The 25380-nt window shown below is 41.3% G+C and overlaps 1 protein-coding gene and 1 long non-coding RNA gene across 4 annotated transcripts in view; one reads left to right on the forward strand and one right to left on the reverse strand.

The window, feature by feature from the left end:
• Positions 1-25380, forward strand: part of LOC108055590 (uncharacterized) — a 131246-nt gene that overhangs the window by 67080 nt on the left and 38786 nt on the right. The gene's annotated exons all lie outside the window — the stretch shown is intronic.
• Positions 1-25380, reverse strand: part of Eip75B (Ecdysone-induced protein 75B) — a 115921-nt gene that overhangs the window by 25573 nt on the left and 64968 nt on the right. For 2 of the 3 annotated variants that reach the window (XM_044393832.2, XM_017154565.3), the window contains one exon: positions 17316-17404. In XM_044393832.2, coding sequence (XP_044249767.1) covers positions 17316-17404 — 89 coding nt within the window. Of the gene's footprint in view, positions 1-17315; positions 17405-23124; positions 23856-25380 lie in introns of those variants that run through there. The other variant, XM_017154564.3, reaches the window with a different exon arrangement.

Consider the following 25380-nt stretch of genomic DNA (forward strand, 5'->3'; position numbering starts at 1 on the left):
TGAACTCCGGAATCGGAGCCACGACAATAAAACGGAAATACCTTTCACATTTCACATTTTGCGCCAGCGAAGGGCAACTGCTGCTGCAGAAAGAGAGGCCAATACAAGGGGAGAAAGAGACAGGGCAGAAAAGAGTGCAAGGGACATTGCGACAGCATCTGAGCTCCCGAAAAAGGCAACAACAAAAGCAATTCACCAAGGCGACCGACAATTGAGGACATTGCACTGCAATAACCTTAAAGAAAATGGTATCAACAGAGAGAGAGAGAGAGAGAGCTATAGAGAATCCGAGAAAGAGAACGCTCTCTTGACTTGGGGCTCAGCAAAATGGTTCTTTTTTGCATAAGCAAAATATGTGGGAGGGGGTTTCTATTTGTGTGCCTAGGAACAGTTGCCCCGTTATGAAGAGTGTTCTGCGAAGAAGAAGAAGAAGCGGAGAGGAAATGACCTCAGGAAGGAAATGCATTGCATTTAATTGGTCGAAATGGCCAGGTGCCTTTTAATACCACCTGGTTGCTATGGAAATTGGTTAAGGGGAAGATTAGTCAGAATATAATAGTTTAGAAGTTATATATTTTGGTTACTTTTCTCAAAATAAAATATTTATTTAAAAACAGTAATAAATTTCGAGTTCAGAAATCATACCTACACCAAAGGGTTCGGTAGTTCTGTAAAAGGCTACCTAATAAATCGACTGCGAACAAAAGTCAAAGGACTCCATTTCTACCCAAAGGCAATGCAGCTCTCCATCAACTCGGCTGCACATACTTTTCCCGCTTTTGCAGTGATTAGTTTTCCACTCAAACACTTTCGTTGCGATAGTAAAGAGGAAGAAATGGAGCTCTGTCCTTTAACCGGGCCAATGAACTCGGGGCGAAAAATTGGCGCGCACTCTCAGCAGGGAAAACGGACTGCTGTTGTATGTTGCAGAATGGCATGGAATGGAATGGAAGACACCTGTGCCCTGTCAGACGACAGAGCTGCCCACAGGCCCTCCCCCTTTTCACTTTTCCCGTGTTTTCGGGGGTGGTTGGGTGGCTGGGTGGCGCGGGTAGTTTCAGCAGTGTCTCGGTTTTGCTTTGACCCACTTTCCGTGCGTTCAACTCTTCATAGCTGGGGCCAAAAAACGAAGCGAGAGCCGAGGCAAAAAACCGAACCGGATGCACGGGTTCGGGGGTTGATTGTGGAAACACACGAACATTTTTAGGGGTTACGCTCTGGGTGCAACGAAAGTGTTTGCCTCCCCCTTTGAACCCGCCCCTCGAAATGGGTGGTCATGTGACGACTCCGATGCTCCGGTGGCTCCGGTAGCTCTGGGGTCTCCGGATTCCAAAAGCTGGAGCAATGACCGCAGCTGGCCAAAGTTGAAGGATAAATGCCGCAGAGCAGGACAGGAAGTGCCCCCTGCCCATTTGTATCTTTTGTTCAATCAGTTGCCAGCATCATCGGTGCTCCACATTCGGTGCGTCTCATATTTATAACCGAATATTTATAACCACACATATGCTGCTTCTCCCCCGGCTAGTTTTGTATTTTTTCACTACTTGTTAGTTTTTTTCTTTTTGGGTACTTGTCTCCCATCTATTTGCCAGCTCCCCTTCAGCCGTGCGTCACAGCGTGAAAAAAAGAGACGGGGGAGTGTGGACAGTTCAATGAACTCGCGGCAATTACTTTGCAATTACTTTTGTGTGGTTTGGCCTCCGATCCGATCTATCGATAGATAAGTAGGTTCTAAGCATTAGAGCACGCCTGGTTAAGCTCGAATTCAATTGTGTTCGGGGGAGGTGTTATACCATGGGGATACCATGTTTGGTTGGGTAGATAATAGATTGTATATTTAATGGCTAAACTGACCTTTTTTCATTGTTATCTGAATTCGAAATTAGTTTGAATCAAAAATAAGTACTTTTTAGGATTTTTTTTCTTTCAATATTATATTTTATACAGGAAAAATAATTATGTTTTAAAATATTTTGCTTTGTTAAGTATCTCAAACCTACAAAAGAATTGTTCTTCATACCTCTTTAGATATTCAAGTACTTAGATTAATTGAATAGGTGATGATTACTTTAATGACATTTGAATGACGACATTTTGTTAGGCAAAATGAATTTAAATTTACCCTCACTAAGTTCCCTCATTACCCAATTTTCGGCCAACCCGTCTGCAATTGACGCAAGTGGAAACACTTTTCGGCGCTCAAAACAATTATCTAGCATTATTGCGCGATTGTTATTTGGGTCTGGTAGACGATCAAACAAAGGTAATCATACAAACACAAACAACAAAAAAATAGAGAAATAATAATGCCAAACAGCTAAAATCTAATCCAAGACAAGTCAAGCAATTGCGGCGGCAAATATTAAAACAGTTGACCAAACACACTCGCTCATGGGGCATGAAACTCGTTTCGGAGACCCACGAAAAAAATAAAAGAGAGAGGCAAGGTCTTTTGCGTGCGACTGCAACAGCAGCAGCAGTGCGAATCTAACTGCAGTTTCTGCGCAGGTCGTTGCCATTTGGCAGAGCGCGAAAGAGACGGGGCTAAGCCGAATGAGAGAGACGGGGATAGCAGGTGATGACGGCCTCAAGCTGACCAAAAGTGCAGTGAACTCTGAACGAAGTCGAAGCTGAAGCTGAAGCTGAAGCTAAAGCCGAAGCCCCTGATTCTGCCCCCTCTTTCCGTCCCACTCCCACTCAGCATGCTCCGTCTCCCTCTGGTCTCTTTAATGGCCGGTATTAATGTAATTTCAATCATTGTTTTCGCCTTTTTCGGCTGCCTTCGCTGTCATATAAATTCTTCATTGCTGTTGGCGGCGCTTGTAATGACTCACCCGAAAGCCAGGCTTCCAAAAATGATCAAAACCAGCCAAAACGTAAGCTCACGTGCTGTATTTGGGCGTACGCCGCTTTTTTTTGCGATTTTTTCGAGTGTGATTTGATTTTGTTTCAGTTTCAGTTGCAACGCATTGAGATCTCTATCGCCATCTCGCTCGGCTAAGTGGGCGCTTTAAATGCGTACACTCGGAGAAAAATGAAAAATAAAACTAGAAAATATTGGGCTATTTTTTTAAACTATCTATCTTTGTAGAATTTTTAAACTTCCATCTTGGTAATATTTGTAAAAGAAATGGAAGATTAAAACAATAAAATAATAAAATTGAATTTAAACTTAATATTTTCGTTCAATTCATTTTACTTTATATTTGTTAAATAATATTATTTTAATATGTTCCATATCTTGAAATTATAAATATTTAGGATCCAAACAATTTAATATTTTTCTAATAGAGGCCAATAGCATTTTCCCTCTGTGCATTGAGCGCACAGCTGCAGCTTTGACTTGTATTATGCAACAGCTTTGAACAATTTATGACAAAAGTCATTGCAAATTATTTTCAATATTGAGTCATATATGTGAGAGACTGCCGCTGCCGATGGAAAAACAAATTCTCACTGCAGGAAGTGGGCGTGGCCCGAGTTGATTACGGTCTATAATTGAAATATTGAGTTCAGAGTTCTAGGCAATCGGGAATATAGTAATTTCTGCTGCACAGCCATCTATCATGATTAGATCTTTATCGACGATATTTCGGTGTTCGAGCAAATTGTATGGAATTAATCAAATTTGGCGGGCCGACAAAGAATTTCGGTTGGGAAACAATTGCTAACTAGATTTTATTAGTGTGACTCTTTGCAGAAAGAGCGCAATGTTGTATGGCGAAATGAGCTATAATCCATTAAAACATTTTTATTATTTCAAGAAAATGGCATTCAGTGGAAATTTTCTATGCAAAAATGACTTTGCTCAATTTACATTTTTTGTTTTTGGGGCCAGACGGCGCCTCTTAATTTAGCCAACGCGTTGAGCAATAATAAATTTAGATATTTTCGCCAAATACTTGCTGCTTGGAGCGATTGAAGTGGCCAGTAACTGCTTACTTTTCATAATCATTTTTTGAGTGGGCGAAAAGTTTCAAAGGTTTCCAAAATTTCGAGAACATTGCGCCACATTATCGAAACTGAACCGAAAATGGTTTGTGGCCAACAAGTTTATCACAAGTGCTGACAGCGCTTGTCCAATGGCAATAATTTATTTGATTAATTTATAAATTGCATTTGCCCGACAAGAGCAACAAGAAAATTGCCCAGCAATCTGATGTGTGTTGGTGTGTCGCTGTGTTGGTGGATTTCTGAGTGTGTGTGCGATGCAAAGTGAGGTCGCTGCCGTTCAATAACCTCGAGTGTCTGCGGAGAGCCTCTCTACGCAATTGCAATTGCAGCCAACGAAGTCAACGAGCATGGCAACCACTCTACACACATATGTATATGGTACTAGCTATGGTACAACCATGGCAAACTATAGAACACCAGAGAACACGAGGCGCTTGCCAGCTCACAGATACGCACGCACACTCGCAAAGGAACACTAATCGGTCGAGTCCGTTCGTCTGTTTTCGTCGCTCGCTTGTCCGTTGCGTGGTAATTGCTTTCGGGGGGATTTCTGGGGGATCTACGATTCGGTGGGGGATTTCTGGGGGCCTCCCAAGAATGCATTCTATGCAATCCCAGTACTCCAATAACTTACTCAGGTGACTTGTGCCTGTTTAAAAGGAGAACACAAATGGGGGAAACATACCTGAAAGTAGAGAAAGAAGAGAATAAATTATATGCATTTTGGAAATTATTATTATAAGGATTATGAATTGAATTAAAATTTAAAATTTAAGGGTTCCACAAAAAAAGCTCTCATGAGAATACTCCTAAAAAAAATTCCTACGACCCCCAAAAACAACTCCGTGTCTCTACCAATTAAACGAAACCAAATCCAAATAAATACAAAACAAGCAATACCAAACGAGCTGAAGCTAAACTCACTTCATATGCAACCAGCCCAGTTAAGATCTTTTGAGTAAAAAAAAACCACAGAAAACACAGAGCCCAATTAACGGCGGGCAATCTTATCCGCACCATCTCAGGCCATTTCCACCATTTGAGGCACTCAATCATAGAGAGACCCCGGCACTTATCAGAGCGCCCATCAAAAGCGAGAAGCCACTGGAACTCCGCACGGAACCCTACAGAAGAGCAGGGCCATAGAACTCCGTGAAGAACTGGGAGAACTGGTAGCCCTCTCGACAGGCTGGCTCCACTTCACCTGCCCATTTTCCATTTCTATACCCCTAAACCCCTCTATCTCCCTCTCCCCACCAATTCCTTGGGCAATTAAACCGAATCAAAGCCCACAAAGCGACAAGAGCTGCGGCAGCAACTTCATACGTTCGTACGTTCATATGGTGTTAGTCAGCGTTGGTCGTTATCGCATTTCACAATTTTAGAACAAGCACACTCGCACACAGATACAAGAACGCAGCAGGCAGCGAGTAACTAACCTAACCCAAGCTAACCTACGCTAACCCAATTCGGCGAGTTCAATAAACCCAACCGCAAGCGGGTAGGCAAACTAAGGGGGCGGGGCACAACGGGTTTCTAGGGGGAGGGGGGCGATGGGTAGGGGGAGGGGAATGGTTCTCGGATTAGGGTATTCCCGTTCCCCCCACCTCCCTACCATAATACAATTCTAAAATATAGATTAGCTGTAAATCTTCAAGCCTAATCAGCGGGCATACAAATAGAAATGCACCGAAAAAATTATGTTGTCGAGAGGTAATTCTCATAAGATATTTTTTTAATTAGTTAATTTTTTAATTTTATACTAGTTTGCATCTCCGAATTATTTTGGATTTTATGTATATTTTTTTAGATTTTTATGTCAAGCTATTCTAGGTAATACTTGCTACTTGCAGTTTTTGGGGCACGCTTTTATATAGTAGGTTGGATAACTGGAAATTAGTTAATTCCTAAAGAAAAAAGATTTTTCAATGCAATTGAGTTCTGAAAGTATTCTTACCAAGTCAAACATTAATGACAAATATTAAATAAAGCTGTTATTAATGATAATAACAATTTTAAAATATGTGTAATTTTTCTAACCTTGTTTTGCATATGTTACTATTAATTTAATTGCTTTAATTACAAAATTATTTCTTTAATAGCATCCAAATGCCATATAATTACGATAGTTAATAAACCTGGTTTTTAGTTTGTACAAAAATATTTTCAAGTAATATTTTCTCAGTGCCCAAACGATATTTCTAGACTTTTATAATGACATGCATGCTCTGCTCTGGTCTCAGTTCTTCGGTCTTCAGTGGCCTGCCTCAACTAGAACTTGCTTGACTTTGTTGCTTTTGCTGTGCTTTTGCTTTGCTTTGCTTTTGCCTTGCTGGCTTTTCTGTTCTGTGCTGTGCTGTCGTTTTTCCATCGCTGTTTTGTCGTCGTTCCTGAGCGGCGGCAGAGTTTTCCGCTGGCAGCCCACCCGAAGTTCATTGCACTTGGTATAGCGGCATATTTTGCATTCGTCTCTCTCTCGACGATTTTTCTTTTGGTTTTCTTGAGACTGCCTTTTACTTGGCAGTCGTATTCTTATCTACTTCGGCTGTGTGACCCACAACACAGGCGAAAATGCCTTAGCCGAAAAAAGACTCCTTTGCAATTCGGATTTTTTTTTTGGTCTTTCTGGCACATTTGTGCTGTCGAAATAATTGCATTAATGACACACACTCATGCACACACACTGGCAGCAAGAATTATTATGCTTGTCACTTAAAGTTTTGTAGGTTCTGTTAATTAAAAGCAATTAAAAATAGTCTTCGCCTCTCAAGTGGATTCCTGACAACGTCGCGTCGCGCGGCTCTTTTATATTTAATTTTTTTGGGACTTATTCTGACAGCTCTCTGACGGAAACACGAATTTTACTCATTTGAAAAACGATTTGTCGCCGCACTCGCATTCGAAAACTTTTATTATTAGATCAAATTCATGTTGGAAAACCAGGGGAAACCAGAAAACAAGTGAGACAAACTTTTTGGCGGAGTATTTTTTGTGTTTCAGGAAAGAAATGGGTTAGCCGGCAAATTGATTGTTATGCGACTGTCTGAGGGAAAAAAGGGACTTTGCATTTTTCAAATTTCCGAGCGAGTTATTCATATATTTTCCCCTTTAGAATGAGGTTATTCTTCCGAATTAACTTCATTGTATTTGTGTTTCCTAATAATCATTTAACACTTCAATGTTACACGCAAACAAAGTACTTATTCAGCGGTTAGAACACTTTAATAACTCAACTAGAAGCCAAGTTACCAGAGTCATTCGAATTATTGGAGTGCTTTGATATGTTGTTTCTGCATCGATTTCAATGAATTAATTGCGCTCAAGTTGAATGACTCGTTGCATCTGTCACCCACTTGAGAGCGCCGCTTGATTTTCCAATTTGTTGTCGAAAAATACAAATTTTCTTGGACCTAATGCCTATGGATATGGATTGGTGTCGGCTCGAAATTCAAATATCAAACGTAACACAGACTCGTAGGAGCACAGCCGCGGCGAAATCAATTGCGAATTTGAATTGTAAAGAGCGGAGGAGAACAACGAGATCTTAATGCCTGGGCAGAATCGACGCGGTTCGGTTAGGCTTGGGCCCATTAAATGCAATTCCATCTACTTGACTTGGGTCCGCCATCGAGTCACGTTTTTTCGTTCTTTTTTCCATCTATTGGTTGGGGGATGAGGGGTTTTTGGACAACTCTGTTGAGGTGATTGTACGGGCTGGCTAACAAGGTACGTGCTGCGGATTTCTGAAGGCTGCCGAACGAGTTTCGCACAAAGCGGATCGCAGTGGAGTACCGAAAAAAATCTATCTCAAATTGTCTTACATTCGATTTTTTCAGAGTCAACATAAATTACCAGCGGCTTGATCTTATTCTGCTGAAAACTAAAAACTGCAAACTGCAAACTGCTAACTCCACTCGGCTTGACATTTTCGCTAGTATTATATATTTTTTGCCAGCCGTCTATTGCATGTTTGAGGTTATGACTGACATGAGGCGACTTCAATTCGATTCGATTCGACACGACACGACACCATTAAATGAGGCAAGGTGTTGTTTTCGAATCGCGCCTTAAGGGTCTCCATGTTGGGAGCTATTTAACGGTTTGTTTTTTGGGAAAAATGTCAAATGCTGCTGGATGACATAATCGTGTGTAAGGACAATAGGGCCTCTTTAAAAATAACGAGCGAAAATATGGCTTATTAACGATTGTGTAAGAGCCTGAACTTAGCATAGGTTTTTTTTCTTTTTTAGCGATAAGTAACAGTTTTAAAATTCCTTGCTTATTCGACACATTTTTCCTCTCGCCATTCCATTAGGAACCCAACTGTATTACTCATACGCACTGTGTGCGTTAAGATTGGCACGCCCATTTAGAGACCCCCTTAACACCCCCCAAAAGCCACATTATGAGCAATGCTCGACTGCAGAAACGGCGAACTGCAAACGGCTAAAATTCTATACGGGGCAGGGCAAATATTAGATTACTCATACGCAGCGTTGACCAGGCCAAAACAGCCTGTTCCACATTAATTGCCATAAAAATAGTGGCACTTTGGGGGAGGGGGTGGGCGTTGCGACTGCACATTCATAGAATTTGTGACGGAAATGAGTTAGTGCCATTTGGCATGCCCCCAACCACAAAGGGGGGTGGCGGGAAAAGGGGGGCGGGATTGCAATGCACACGCATGCAATGAAAGCGCGTGCAGCGACTACCAAAAAAGCAGAGGTGGAGGGAAAAGGCAGACGAGTGGGGGCCGAAATGGTTCGAGGGGGCGGGCCGTTGCCTATGCTTTTTGGCCTGCAGCATTGCCGGGTTGCATAATTATCATGCAACATGCGGCAGTCGACATGGAGTGTCTGAGATTTGTGGCCAAAACAAAACGTTGTTTAACGCCTGAGAGGGTTTTGGCCTCGGCCCCCCTTTTCCCCACCCTGGGAAATGGGAAAGGGGCCCGGAGATAGGCTTAGTCACGCACTTTACGCACAATTTTCCATGGGTTGGAGTCAAGAGTTTTCGTTGGAAATCAAGCGGGCTGAGGTGATGGAGGTAAAATCCGTTTTGGGTAGTTTAAGCTGATCATATATCAATGAAGATGTCTAATTTATTACTGAGGATTTTGTTGTCGCCATAATGGGTTAATAAATCAAATATTTGTTTAGGAAATGTAAAACATAAAGGAGAAAGAAAAAGTAGAAAAAATAATACATACTGGAAACAACGTTCATATAAAATTATTTCCTTTTTTAAATATTTTTTAAACCTATTTTCTTTAAAAATCTGGAATATTTTATTAACATTTTTATATATCAATAAAATAAAATAAATATGCTTCTTCCCCAAGACCACCTCCAAGTTTTCCATGAAAACTTCTCGATCCGCCCTCCTCCTCCTTAACTGATTCCCCATTCCCCAAGCTACTTTGTGGTCTGCCCGTGGGCCTTTTGCTGCCTGGCAACTGGTAAACTCACAGCGAAACGTGCGTGGCATGACCATTGCTATCAAAACCTGGCCAAAACAGAGAGTGGGAAGGGAGGCAATACAGGGGAACTCAGGGCAGCAGCTGCGCTACTGGGAGGCAGTTGGAGCGGTCTTTGACCGCGGCCAGTAACCGTTAGGTAGCCAGAAGGATTACGAGCTGGGCCGCCGCAACGTTTGGCCGCTTGTCCGAGGTTAGTACACAAGCAAAAAGCGGTGGAAAAAAAAACGAGAGAAAAAAAAGAGGCAGCAGCGAAATCAGTTAAAGCTAAACGCCTGCCGGCCAGTTGCAAGGTTTTTCTTTGTGGTTCTTTTTCTTTTTCGACTACCCAACTACCAAAGCGTTCCGAACTTCATTCCCCATTCGCCTCGCGTGCCCAGCAAACTTGCATTGTTACTACCGCGAATTCGGTTTCGGATTGGATTGGGATTGAATTGGACTGCCTGACTTGACTTGAGGTTGGCTTCTGCGGCTCTCGGGCATATTTCGTGTTGCTTATCGCGCCTTGGAAATGCGCCGGGCCACATAAATCAATTAGCCGAGGAGGAGGTAGGGCGCTCATTTTGTTTTAGGGATAATTGAAGGCTTGTTTTCGGGGCGGTACTTACAATCGAAATTGCCGGGTGGCTTGGGAATTGAGCGAATTGAGCGGAGCGAATCACCGAGTAGAGGGAATATGTTGGGAGAAATGCGGAACCACTTGGTATGCAGCTTAATTTGGGCTACTCCTACTGGTTAAGCTAAGTATGGGGGATGGAAACAACCCGTGTGGAAAACTAACCCAAGTAACTCGGCTTAGACTGTGTAAAATTTGAATATTTAAATTTACTAGAAATATAAGGAGTGTTAGAAGTCAAAATATAAATATTCCAATACATATTTACAGCTTTTAATACCTAATACATTTAATGTAATTCCACCTTTACAACTCACAAAAGAGACCCAACCCTAAAGCTTAAATACCAATCATTTCAAACCAAATTTCCCATGCCAAAAGTTCAATTAAACAAGCAAATTAACTCGTACCAACGAAGACCTGTGTGCTCCCTTAAACTTAATTGCGGCCCAAAGAACGATTCCCTTGGCAGGCAATTAACGAGTCGTGAGCCATTCCCACGCCGCACCGACAGTCCTGGCCAAGATGGCACGCCCTGTCCCCGAAGCACCACACACAGCACAGGCCACATAAATAATTCGCTCTTAATTATTGGCCAAGTCAAGGCGAAAACGGAACAGAAACAGAAACAGCAGCATAAAACTGTCAACGGCAAAATGTCAGACGGTTTTTTGACTTATGACATAAGACAATTATAGCCTATAGCCCATAGCCAAGGTGCAGCCGCCAAACATCGGCAGCGCATTGAACTCTAGTCTCTCTGATGATGGTGCTACTAGCTACTAACTACTGCCACTTGCAACATGTGATCGCATCGGCTAGTTAGTTCGCGGGTTCGAGTCTCGGCTAGCTCGGGTTTTTCCTCTGCGCAAAAGTGCATTCAACCCGGGCTGACGGGCTGACTGACGTCAACGTTTTGGCTTGGCAAAGAAAGCAGAGTCAATGCACTTTGTTGCAACTATTCAGCCTTTCTCTCTCGCTCTCTCTCTATCTCTATCTGCGAGTTGCGGTACTTTCATTGCTCAAACAGCAAGCAAAAATAAAGCAAAGCGCCTGAAAAACTCGTTGCGTTTGTTGCAAGTTCGTTGACGTTCTGCATTTCTGTTTCTCTCTGAACTTCTGCATGTGTGCGAGTGTTCTAGAATGTTGCCAACCAACTGGGAAATTTCCAGCTAGATTGCAGCGGAGAAAGAGAAAGCAACAGCCTGTGCAACATGTTGAGCGGCGGACTGAGGAAAAGCCAAACAAAAAGGCTGGCAAAATGTGACATCAGATGGAAGGAGATTACAGAGATTGCAGAGCTTATTTTTCGTTTAATTTACGTAATTAAAGTGGGAATGTAGAAATGCAGAAAATAAATTTAAGCTTTTTAAATTCAAAAGAAATATTTTAAAAAGATTTTTAATTTGTTTTGTAGATATTTAGGTAAATTCCTTAAGGAACAGCCGCATGATTTATGCCATTTAAAATGAAAATATTTCTTTGACAAAATTTTAATATGCCCCAAACTTTTGCCCAATATTTCATCTTTTCAATAAGACAACCCTTGAACCCACGCAACAACCCCTCGCACATTTCTCCCCCTTTTTGGCTCCACAAATAGCCGTCTAAACAAACGCTATATTTTTGGCCCATCAGCAAGGAGCAGCTGCTGTGGATGTGGAAAAGTGAAACAAGCTAAGCCGCAAGTCAAACAGCACCCCCTCTGAAAAGGGGTAAGTAACCTCGAATGAAAGCAAAGTCTTTGGCGAGCTGGAGCCAAAAGCTCAAGGAAAGGGGGTGGAAAAAGAAGAGAAGGGGCTGAAATACGGCACGTGGCCCAAGAGCCGAGGCGAATGACTTTTAACTGGGTCAGCAAAAGTGGCTGCTGTCCCTCGACTTCGGGGGTGGTTCAGGTATAGCTATACGTATATACATTTGAATATATATCCATACGTGTGTTTGCCCAGCCACTCAGCCACACACACACACTCACACTCAAACAGTGGCACACATTTTACTATCGCTCGTAAAGACAGAAAGGAAACAAAAAAAAATTGCATTTTGCATTGCTCGTAGTAGAGTTGCTGTTGCAGTTGCAGTTGCAGCTGCCGTTGCAGTTGCACGTTCTTTTTGCCGTGCAGATAAGGCCAAAACTCAAAGGCCGCCCTGGTGGGCGTGGCAGTGCCATTAATTTGCCCGCCATTTGATTCTGCTTTCAGCACTAATTACTCATTCGCTGGAACAAATAAACGAATTCGATTTGGATTTGGCCTTGGCTGAGCGGAGAGCAAACGTATTTACTAGTGGAATAATTAGTCATTTGCATTTTAATGGCCATTTTAAGTGCGCCTCTGTGTTCTTAAAAGCTTTATGGGTGCTTTGCGTAATAGTTTTGAAACAAAACAAGTTTTTTTCATTACTTTGAAAATTTAGAAAACATTCTAATTTCTATTTATTATTCCACAATTTAAACATTTATTTAAAAATATTTTGTTGTAATTTTTAAATATTTTTTAATATTTTTATTTCGAATTAATTTTTACTTGATCGAACTCAAGGGCTACTACAATTCGTTACTTTTGTGCTTGAAAAATAAAATTGGCATACTTTTGAGCGGGCAAACCCTGTTAAGTTAACAGAGACGTCTAAAGAGCTGTTGAAAAAACAAACAATTCTCCAACAATTCCATAATTTCCATCCACTCAACGCTAGGTGGCGCCAATAAATGGTGTATAAACTTATGTAAAATATATTTTCTTCATGTAAAATACATTTTACAGATCTGCGAGGTTGGTGCTACCAGACCATAAAAGATATAGCTCATCTTTACAAAAAAAGGAAGAATGGATTGGAATGGAAGAATTATTATTAATATTTTTAAAAAAGGAAGGACAATTAAAAAAAGATCTGCGGACAATTTCGAATTTTTTTTGTGGCCTAATTTTGCAAAACCGACCGGAAATCATGAAGACTAATCGATATGCAATTAGATTCAAAGCACTTATTTCTTCTATTTTAGCTCCTTGATGATAAATAGGATCATAATTTTATTTTAAAATTTGTCAAATTAACCTATTTTATTTTAATGAAATGTTAACCTATTTCAAAGACCAAGATCTTTAGTCGCTAATCTGATTATACACACACAGGTAAATATGCATTTCATATCTAGCCAACCTTATTGTTGCGCTGGCCTGTAACCCAAATAGGCTGAGGTTGTTGACCCAAATTTTGCAAGGTGCATTGAACTGTTTGTAAACTGAAAAGCGGAGCAAAAAACGTCACTAGCGATGCGTAAGCGAAAGAGAGCGAAAAAGAGAGTGGGAGAGTGTTTTTGCATTGTGACTCTTGCGTGTGTGTGTTTGTTTATCTAGTCGTAAAATGGAAATGGCTGGGAAATCTGGAGCTCAATTTTAGCACAGTTATCCGGTTGAAAGGAAACAAAATACATTAATAGAGAAATATTAACTTGGCACATTTTCATTTTAAATAAATAATTCCTTGCATATTTTAATTAAGTCGATTTATAATTTTAAAAACGTTTCATAGTTTTGAATATTATTTATTCTTTTTATTCACTTTTGATGATACGTATTTTTTGAGTTTTCCAACTTCGTTTTCAAAGTCCAATCGAAAAGGAAATGCATTTTCTAGAATTTACCCTGGAAAGACACAACCTAAATACGACGGGATAGTGCCTCCCACCCCAATGCCACCCCCCCTCTCTTCACATTTTTCTCACCCCTCTGCCACACCTCTTGCTCACTCACACAGTCACACACACGCCTAGACAATTTCATGCAACGCTGTGTCGCTGCAGGCGTCTCTGCCGACGTCGACTGCGACTGCAGCCAGTCGTTCAAGTGCATTTCAGAGCATTAACCTTTGTGTCTCCGTGTGCAGTGCTCTCTTTCGGGTCGCTCTCCCTCGAGTTTTCCCTGCTTTTCCTTTTGGTTTTCCAATTTGAAGTGCAGGCAAGTGGAAAACCTCGAAAGCAAAATGAGAATTGAGGTCTCCCGTGATAAAATCTTGGGAATGGCGCAAATATGGGTATTTGGAATTTTCCCCACTGATAAATCCAACCGAAATTTCATATTTTCTGTTTATTTTTGGAGTCTATTTTCCTACCGTCTTTCTTTGATTTTCTTTCTTCGGGATTATCAAGTGCACTTGGTGTTTGTTCATTTTACAAACATTTTCTGATGAGTGCTCTAAAATTGATGCAGGTTAGGGTCTAAGAAAACACAGAGAGAAAAAAAGAAGGGGGAGGGGAAAAGAAAAGTGGGGTAAGGGAACTCATGCGGAATGTGTTTTTATATTATTTTTTTATTTATTTATTTATTTTTGCAAATTAACAAAAATATTTTTCTGTTCTCTGTGATAAACAATTTTTCCTGAGTTTTCCCTCTCTTTGTAAAATGCAACGAGCGATTCCCCAGAGAGTAAAAGAGCGCGGAGCGCGAGAGTCATGCTCTCTTTCTCCTCCTCTGCCGCTCTCCCTCCGCTGCTTTCTTGTGGCCTATGCTGCGTACGCTGCTTCTGTTTCTGCTTTGACATTGAACGAGTTCATTCACATTTGCTGCACGCACACAACTGCAGTGCCACTCACACAGATACTGGCACGAAAAACTACACGAAGCATAAACAACAACTGCCGAAGCGAAATGGGGAAAGAGAAAAAAAGAGAGGCACAATGAGCAGCGAAAAAGAAAGAAAATAACAGAAATAAATAAAATGTATGCAAGAGTGTGTGCGTAAATAAATAAATATGCTAAATAATGTGGAAGGAATAACAAACACGTTAGATAATAGTCCCAGAATCAGAAATAAAAAATAAAGAAATAAAGAAAGCTGACCACAACGAAAAGTCCCCCGGCATTTTATGGAAAATTAACATCTATTTGACTATTTCTCTGCGTCTCCGCTTTGAACGGTCCTTCGCAGTGGTTCCTCAACAAAAAATACAAATAATATCACCTGCCCTCTACAATTTTTAGTTACGAAATCGGGAATTGGGTCATTAAGGCAGCAGGCAACAAATGTGTGAACGGCCGAAACTAGTTGGCTAAGGATAATGGAATGGGTCAAAAGAAATGAGTCATGATAAAAATTTGTGGTAGGTACTTTTAGAGAAGAAATTACTGTTCCACACCATTAATGTTGTTCTTACTTAAGAACCTATAGGTTGTTTCAGAAAATAATCTTACTTACTAAGATAATGAAGAAGATACAAAATGAATTGCTAATTAATTGGATATGGATATTTTTAAATTTAGGCATATTTTATCAATACAGCCCACAACTTGAAATAGCCAAAAATGGTAGACAATAAGTTATTTATAGTACATGTTTGTTGTCAAACCTTTTCCGCCATAATTAATCAGCGTGAAGAACCCTTAAGCGACTCTAAAACTATAAAATACGACCAAGAACAACGAGTTTCGAATAGAGCGAGCTTCAGTTGCCAAGTCTCGAAATGAGTTGGCAGCGAATGAAGTCATTCGTCAAGCTCAAAACGCAAAAAAAGGCATAAAATCCAAGAATCTGTCTCTGAAATAGAGGTCAATAGACAAGACGAAGGTCCACCGAGCAGATCAGGTAGGCAGGCAGTCAAAAATCGTTGCCACAAATGGCCAGGGCGGAAATATCAGCCGAAAACGAGCCACCGCACCACGCGGCGTATGAGCAATGTGCGAAACTCGCTTCCTCGAAGGAGCGAGCGGGACGGGAACAGTGCGTGCGAGCGAGACGGCGACTCTGGGCTAACCTTGAACTTCAAAAAAGCGCGAGGGTAACACAAATTTGTAGGCCTACCTATTCAGTTAGACATATATTTACATTCACATAATAAACATATAAATTAGCACACAACAAAAGAAGTTCCAAGAAACTCGAAAAGCCAAAAAATAAAACGAAAAACTGGTCCAAAGTCAATGAACTTCTGCTTCTTCCTCTGCAGATCGATTCGAGTTTTGGGTGGACAATACAGTGGTCACTGGCAAAATGTCGATACTCAAAGGTTTCAAGGAGTGAATCAGAACTAAAAAAAGTTTCCGATTTGAAATTAAATACTCTTGAAAAGCCTTTTTCTTTAATATGGTTTAGTTGTTTCAAAAAGTTCCAATTTCCGAGTAATCACTGTGCTTATGTTTTTGCAACGTTTGAAATTTCAGACGCGCAGACAGTTTAAATGCAAAAACAAATACAAGGACCGCCAAGGGCCAGACGAAAAGAAAGGGACGGCAGCTGAGAAGAGGGAGCGAGATCGAGAACGAAGCTCGACTGGCTGTTAACCCAATTCAAGGACGTCATTGAGACATTAAACCCGACTCGCTTTCCGAACCTCCGAGTGCCGGCGAATATAAGGGAATAGGGCAAACTACTTTGCCAAGGTTGTGCAGAGTGGATGTGGCGGTGATCGCGTGACACGATACCCTCGTGAGCGCCGAGAAAAGCTCGGGTCGATTAAGATTCCTTCATGCGAGACCCTCATCTATGGGAAGGGAACAATCACTGGAACGATCACTGGGCTCTGTCCAGAGGTTCGGCTCTTTGGGCGAATGAACTTGCATTTTCAATGTCACAGACGACAAAGGGCGGCAACACAGGCTTTAAAAGCAGCAGGAGCCCAGAAAAAACACTGAACAAAATATTAAAAACGAGTTCGGAAGGCAATAAATTTAATGATCTTTTGAAAATAATTTGTATAGATTTATTATTAGAGGTTTATTATCTCACACTCTAAATATAATTGTATATAGACTCTTGACAGGCAAATCGGATATCTATTGAACAAATACCTAATCCTTCAAATCCAATATACAATTACCATCTCATTTTATTGATCCCTAATTTGATTTTCCAGTGCAGACTGAAAAGAATCATCCACAAAGGCGGCATTGAAATTGAAGGTTTCGTTCTGGTTTGGTGGTTGCTTTATTTTATTTTTTGAGTCTCATTTGCTTTGCCCAGGATTGCGTTGTTGTACATTTTGATTTATTTTATTGCGACGCAATTTAATGCAAGGACAATTCGCCAGACGACGACGCAGGTTTTTGTGAAGGGCAAGGAAGGGCCTGTTGCTGGCGGAAAAACAACCCTGCTGGAGTAATTCCTGATCCCTTTATTCCCTGCCAAGGAGGTCAACCGAGTTCAATGTCAGAGCCACGGTTGGTGGTTGGGCATCAAGTTGCACGTGGCGAGCACACTTTTGTGTAGCCACCCCCGCGGCATCGACCACCCCTCTGTTCTCTAAAGGATAAGGCATATGTGGATGCACGAACTTACCTTGCAACCCTCGCAGGAATGCACGCCGTAATGGAAACCGGAGGCCTTGTCCCCGCAAACGCGACACAGCACCGTTGTGCCATCGAATTCTGCAAAGAAAAGATGCCAATTTAAGGATTAATAACCAGAAAATAGTATTAATGGATATTGGTTTAAAGAGGGGTTAGGAAAAAATATATCATAAATTTAAAAAATTGTGTAGGTATTTTTAAAAAATTAAGTTAGGTCATTGAGTAATTAAGTTCGAAAAAAACATCTATCCACTTAAGGTGAAAAACAATCCACCACTTTCATTATCACTTCCATTTCATTATCAAAGTGCCATAAGCGATCAGAAGAAAGTCTCCCCCTTTCTCCATTAGGGGACGCAATGCCAAAGACGAAGAAAGCAGCAAAACGAAATGGGCGAGACAACAAAAAACTTGTTGCTGAACTTGAGCTCGTTCTTGGTCGAAGAAATGTTACGTAACTTTCACCAGGCAGGTAAACAAGAAAGAAAAGGCGACCAAACCAGAAGAAAGTAAACAAGAGAGAGAGGGGGAGCGAGAGAGAGCACAAGAACCCGAGAAAGAGCGCAAGAGAAAGACTTTCTTTTGGGCGGAAACAAGTTCTTGCTGCTCAGTGAAAGACTTTCTTCAAACACGTTTTGTTTTGGTTCTTTCACCGCGTTGAGGAAGCTCCGAAGAAAGTCTTTCTCGCCAGAAGATTCCTCTCTCGCTCTCTCTTGAACTTCCTCTTCTTCAGCAGCATTCAGACGCGCCACGCTTTGTAAACAATTGTAAATGGCAAACAATGTTCATGATCTTCACGCTGCCATGGCCATCATCATAATCATGATCACGACCATCACGATCATGAGCAACTTGTATCTGTATCTGCTTTTTGCTATTTCTGTGCCAGACTCACACACAAGCAGCATCTATATGGTTGCAATGCCGACAAGTTCACTGACATTTCGCACTGCAGATCGTTGCACTTTTGCATTGGACAACAACAACAGCAAAACAGGCTGGGAAGAGAGGAAAGGGGTTTTGCACAGATCTTTCGCACGCCACTGACTGAATTCGCTTCAAGTTTCCCGACTAAAAGATCGCAGTATGCAGATATGTACATACATTAGTGATCAACAATGGGAGTAGTTTAGTGGTGGTCTACTTTTAAATTTAGCTTACTAATTAAGCCGCAAATGAGGAGAGCTTATAAACAAAATTATATGACGAGTTGTATGATCATTGAGGATATTTTCGTTTTATAAGAATTGTATCTTAAATTTTCGTATACCTAATCTAGAAGTAATTAATATTTACATTCTCGAAATCTGAAATCTTATGTTCCCAAAGATAATATATCATTCACTTGCATCACACTCTTAGCCTTCCTTATATGTAGATGTAGATACAAAACTATCTGTAAGACTAGCAGCCATAATTGAAGTTCTTATCAGAGGAGAAAACTAAAAAAAAGTGGAAAAAACAATCACAGCTGGCATGGCTGCTTATTTGAACTTGAAAACAAAAAACATTTACCGAGTTGTCTTTATTTAATAAAATATTATGGTTGCTGCTCGGGATTCCTTTGTGATGTTTTTCGTATTTGTTTTCGGGGAATTTCGTGGCACACATTTAAAAATATTTCATTGGGGGCGTTGAGTGAATAAAGAATGCCACGTTCTGTTCCCATCTCCCTCGGACGCTGTCTCATTTTTTTTCCTAATTCGGAACCCATTCGGAATCGTTTGGCTTACGTCATTGCCATTGTGATTTATATAAATATAGGTTTTTTTTGGCAAGAACTTGCTTTTGTAATAGATTCGCTCATGGATTACCAAATTGTGTTCTATAAACAAAGGCGGCAAGGTCAGTGGAGAGGCCTCTCAGTCTGCCCCCTCCCTATCTCTGTCTCTTTTCTAGCACCTCCGACCCTCTCTTTCTCTTCCCCTATCGCTGTCTCATCGCCTTGGGAACTTGGAGTGAGTGGTTGGCATTCGCTAATCGGCGACACGTGTAATGGCCTGATAAATAAAAATTCTGTTTTTTCGATGTAATAATAATAATATGTGCTTAAAGGTTATAGCTGGTGGTTCTGTGTGATACTTTGGTCAGAACCGAAACTTTATAGTTAGGGGATTAGTTACCAGGCTAGACAATGAATCAGAATGAATGAAAATAATCTTTAAAATTAGGGGAATTTTTTAATGTTTCATATGAAGGTTTTATTTATTTTCTGTTTAAACAATTCTATGTGAGTCAGAACAGAATTTTAGCTTCCAAATGGAATTTCTAAGACATCATTTTAACACTTTTTTACTCTATTTACTAAATAAATAAGAAATACTCTCTAAAAATGTGTTCCAAATAATATTTCCTGCTCTTGCCTGTGAAATTCTAGCTAACCGAATAATCTGGCAGCCAAATCTATGGGAATTATCTAATACGCACTGCTCGCACTCACACATGCAAGCGGAGGCGACCTTGAAAGTTTCATTCACTTCACACGCACACAGCCTGTCGGAAGGGGCGGGGGTTTTGGGGGTGTCTGCGAAGAGGTGGAACTGGCACTATCAGAATACTAGAAATAAGCCAAACAAATGGCAGCTCCCCTCACAAACACACCCCAGAATTACGCACACAATCAAATTTCGACTACTCAAAATATTTATTAATACAAGAGCGAGCGAGAGGGAGGATCGCCGAAGAGAGAGAGGGAGAGATTGCCATATTGGCAATGTTCTGTGTGAGTCAAAAAAAAAAAAGACTACTAAATTAAAATTTGACATTGAAATTTTTGCTGCTCTCCCTCTCGCTCTCTCTCTTTCCCGCTCAATCAATAAAAGTTTAGCGCGTGCAGGAGGGAAAGAGAGGGGGCGAGAGAAGCGTTCTCGCTCTGCCTACAAACTTCAATGCGGAAATGTTCGGACAGGTTTTTCTGTAGCGTTTTTATTTAGCGCCAGTTCAATGTATCGTTTAATCAAGTCAAGAATTAAAAATTTTATTCAGCATTTTCGTCAAGTTCAAAAAACGCAACTGAGGTCAGCGCGAAACGAGGGATACACCTTGTAAAGTGGGCGCGTTTTGAAGTCACCTTCGATCGGAGTTCATTGAATCAACAACTGGTGCCTAAAATTCCGATTATGCAATGGATATTTTTTTGGCGGGAATGGAAATTAATGACCTCTCAATGAAACAGAATTTTTGTACCTCATTTTTTTGGGAAAGGAGGCGAGTGCATTGATCTTCGGGTTTGTTTTGTTTTTCGGGTGCCTTGCACTTTCGGTGGGATCCATTAATTTATTGAACTGCTCGGGGGTTACTGATCGAGGCGTGGGAACGATTACTTTTTGCAATAAATGGGCATGAGTCACGCATATTTTAAAAAATATAATTCTTAAGGGAGAACTTTTTGGATTTATTCTAACACCTAACTTAAAACTTTAACTTTAGAGAAATAGAAACCTCCCAAAAAATATTCCCAGCTCACCCGTCCGAACCAATTAACCAAAAGTAAAAGTGCCCAAAAAATGGACAAACACAGCTTTGGCCACTAATAAATTGCAACAAGAAACACAAAATTTGTTACTTTCGATTTGCCTATGCTTGTTTTCACTTTCAGGTTTTTGGCCGCTTAATAAATTTCTAAAATGCACAAATAATTGTGCCAATAAAAATAAACACGATCGAACACGACGAAAATCAAATGAAATCAAAATAAAATAAAAATGAAAATAAAAATCGAATAGAGTAAACTTTCCAAGTGAGCAAAAGTTCAAGAGCCGCCTACGAAAATCGAAAAGCGCCTGCGAAAAGCGAAGAAAGAAAATAAAATAAAGCAAAAGACAAATAAATTGCGGAGAGCAATGGCAAGGCGAACTTTTCTTTTGGACAATTGTAGCGTTGCAGCTTGACTTTCACCGACATTTCACGGAGGGGTTGGCGGCGGGGGGTGGCTCGGCTCACCTGGAGGAGTCATTAACCCGCTGCTATGTAAAAATGTCAAAGAGGCTTAGACCCGGTTTTCTTTATTTTTATTTTTCTTTATTTTTTGCCCGTAAATTGGCCGCGCATGCGCAGTCGCAGTCGCCTTGGTGAAAAGTGAATTTGGCCAAGTCAAGCTGCAGTTGGCTTTTCACTTTCGTTTGGCGGCAATTGAAATGCGAAACTTGGCAAACGGATGCACATCGACCTGGCCGAAACCAAAGCAGCAAAAAATTCATTTGCGAATGCGAAAAGAAATCCGCCGATCCAACGATCCACCGATCCGCAATCCACGATCCACGGGGGTAGCAATGAACTTGGAAACCGACTTTGTCATCGCCCCATCTCTTTCGCCCAGTTTTTCACTTGGTGAAATGCAATCCCAGCACACAAACGCATAAATAAATATCGGAGCCATGGGGGAAAACACACACTTTGGCAAAGTAAAGCAAATAATGGCAACGGGAGTGGGTGAGAAATGGTCGGGGATTGGAAACTGGAGACATAATCGAGACACATATAAATATTGTTGGGGGTTTCACTTTCGATTTGAGTGTCATGCAGTGGTAAGTGTGAAATGCAATTGATTCAAGAGGTATTTCGGTTTAATCCGTGAGTATGGAGATCGTATAATTCATGGGGGTTTTCCCAATATGAGAGCATTATACCAGTAAATTATTAGGCTTATAAAAAGCTTTTTTATGGGTTACTACATTAATTAAATCACAAAAACCACTCACTATAATATGTATCTTTTATCATATTTATATTTATATTTTTACGCTTTTACATTGGTATAGATGCAGAACATTTTAAAAATCTTGATCCAACCTGTTCCTATTCTTAAGTCCCTGTTTCCGCCCATGATCATATAACCCCAAAACGACACTTTCTGTTGTCCAAGGTTCTCTCGACGGGTTTTATTAAAACCCACAGATTACCCCCCATGCGAGATAAACAAAAAACGACAATCAACCAGTTCCCCCGCTATAGGAAGAACTACCTTGACTCATCGCTTGAACTGCAATTGCCCCGATCCGATCTGATCTGAAGTCTCAAGTCTTTATGCGGACTTGAACCGGTTGCTCATAAGTGCATTAACTTCCTTTAGTCATAAAACAAAAGCCTGACATTGGTACAGTTATATTTTCGGTTAAACAAAAACAAAATAAATAAATAAATGAGAAAAACCGAAATGTGGTGAGCGCTCAAGTTAATTGAACTTACTTGAACTCGAAGCTTAAACAGAAAATGATTTCGGATGCGGAACGACCTTGATGACTGGAACTGACTGACTAAACGCCGATCATCGGGCTGATAATGATAATGGTCACACGATTGCGGGACGTGTGACGTCACAGTAATTATATCGGGCGCCACCTCGCAAATTTCCGCCTTGCCAGGCCAATAAGCCTAATGCTAATTGGCAGGGGGAAGGTCAAAATCGAATCAGATCGGTAAACACAATATCGTATTTTCTCTCTCAATCCGCCAATAAATATATATCTCATTTGTGAGATTTTGAATACCGGCGTTTTATGGTTTGCATACTTTTGGTTTTCAAGGTTCCCATTTTGTCTAAAACGGAAGCAAAGCAAAAGATTGCTTTATTTTATGAGATCGATACGGTTTTCTTATTGGTTTTGAGAACATAAGTCGAAATTCCGATCAAGCAGGAATTCATTTGCGATCTAACTACTTATTCTATCTATTCTAAAATCTGAGTTTTAAGATTGAAGTGTGCTTTGGTGATTATAATAAAGATACATTTATTTCTAAGTACCATTTTACATTTTTCTCTAATTCTTTCAGTTATCCTAAACTACCATAATACTCACCTATGTTGAGCTCGGGCTCTCCCTTCATCGAACTGGCCACAGTTGTATCCATAACTGGGTAGGACTTGATGTATTCCGGCGTTTGGGGACGCGAATCCGCTGGCACCACCGCCAGGCCACCCGCGTGGTGCAGATTGGCCTGGGGATATCCGTGCGGATACATCGCATGCGGGTGGTGTTGAAGGTGATGTTGTTGATGCTGCTGTTGCTGTGGTTGTTGCTGCTGCTGTTGTGGGTGGTGGGGCAGGGACTCGAAGTGCTGGGGCATCGGTGCCTGCTGCTGCTGTTGCTGTTGCACCACCAATGTGGTGGTGCTGACGGCACTCGATTTGCTCACAAAGATCACACTGCTGTGGGGCAGCTTGACGGGGGAGCCGGGGGAATTCGAGGAACTCGCCATGGTCACACCTGTGGGTGGCACAGTATCCAGATCTGTGACAGGTGCTACCAGGCTCCTGAATTCCGGATTGTAGTTCTGGCCCATGCCCAGCTTGCTGTTGTGCTGGTAATACGCCGAAACACTGGTGTTCGGCGGCAGTTTGAGTGCGTTTTCCAGGTGAGAACGGCCAGTTACCCCCAGAATGGGTGGTGCAGTGGTGCTGGGCTGTTCTGGGGCCGGTGGTGCTATCATATTGGCACTCACTGTGCTGCAGATCACTGAGGTCTTGGCGCTATCTGAACTGTCCGCGGACATTAACATTTTGCTTGGGGTTATTTCAACACACTTTTCAGGGGAAACTTTTCAGAATATTAAATTAAAATTTTTCAATTTGAATTTCCAGCCTTCGGCATAGTTTTGGTTTTTGAAGCACTTGGTAAGATATTAATTTATCCTTTGCATTGAACTTTTGTATCTTTTTTGTATCCCTGCTCGGGCTAAGTTTTCATGTTTTCGGAACACTGTTAAAAACTATGGTAATCACTTTGGGGTTATCCTTTCCGCGAAAGATTCACTACACTGCTAGAAACTCGCGACTCGAAGGGGATCGAACGAAACGGAACGGAACGGAGAGCCGACGATCTGCGCGGTGCGAGTGGCAGTTAGTCAATGAAAGGAAAATCAACATTCGCGTCGGATCTTGTTCAGTTTTTTCGGCCAGCCGACCCTGAGAGCGAACGTCGACGTCGGCGGCGATGGAGAGTGAGAGAGCGCTCCGCTTCCCACTCTCTCGCACTTGAAACATGTGCTGCCGTCGACTAGCGAGTGCGAGCAGGAGCGCCCGATCCCACAGATACCGCGTTTATGCGGGGCTCAGTTCATGAAATGGTGCAAAGATGTTCATTTTCTCTGTTGTTCACCTACTACTTAGAAGTTCATTTGTAATCCCATCTATCTATCAAGTAGCAAAGTAATAAACAACTGATCAAGTGGTGGTAATGATTCGCTTGGATTTCTTATCAAAAGATACACTTCTTGATCAGCAACTGACATTTTGCGATACTTATATCTTCATTTGTAATCCCATATATCTATCAAGAAACTAAGTAACAAACAAGTGATCACGTGTTTAACTTTTGAGCTCTTATCAAAAAGTCAGACTTCTTGCCGAACAATACTGATTAGCAACTGACACTTGTGCGATACTTAGAACTTCATTTGTCATCCTTTCTATCTATTAAGTAACTGAGTAATGAACAATAGAGATCAAGTGATAGTAAAGTTTCATTTTGATCTGTTATCTAAAAGTCACACTTCTTGCCGAACAATTCTGATCAGTAACTGACATTTTTCATTATTTCATGAACTGATTTCACCAATTTAACCCCCCATAAACTCAGTATCAGCAGTGGTAAGAGCCAGTGAGGGTGAACAACAGCTGTGAGAGAAACACATGTCGCTCAAAAGAGAGCCACAAAGAGCGACTCTCTTTCTCCAACCCACCACCACACCTCCCCCCTCGATGGAGTTCAATAAAACTTCGGCGGAGTGAAAATTTATGAAATTACATGCAATTAAAAATTATATCACTCACAATAATGAAAAGTTCGGAACCGCGGGATAGGATCGTTGACTTTCAGTCGTTGACACTGGGCGGAAAACATGTAAATCAAATATTTACACGGCCAAAAGGCAATAAACCCCACTGAGTGCTGAAAAAACTTCGCCTAGGTCAATGCTAAATTTATTTCCTGGATCGTTGGGCCACGTGTGGTTTTATTAGGAGAGACCCCGATAACCCCACCCCCTCCGGGCCCACCGCCCCCACACTTGACCCATTCAAGGCTAGACATCCGCCGTCTCTCTCGCGCATTCCA

Source organism: Drosophila takahashii, chromosome 3L (genome assembly GCF_030179915.1).
Source record: "Drosophila takahashii strain IR98-3 E-12201 chromosome 3L, DtakHiC1v2, whole genome shotgun sequence".
Classification (NCBI taxonomy): domain Eukaryota; kingdom Metazoa; phylum Arthropoda; class Insecta; order Diptera; family Drosophilidae; genus Drosophila; species Drosophila takahashii.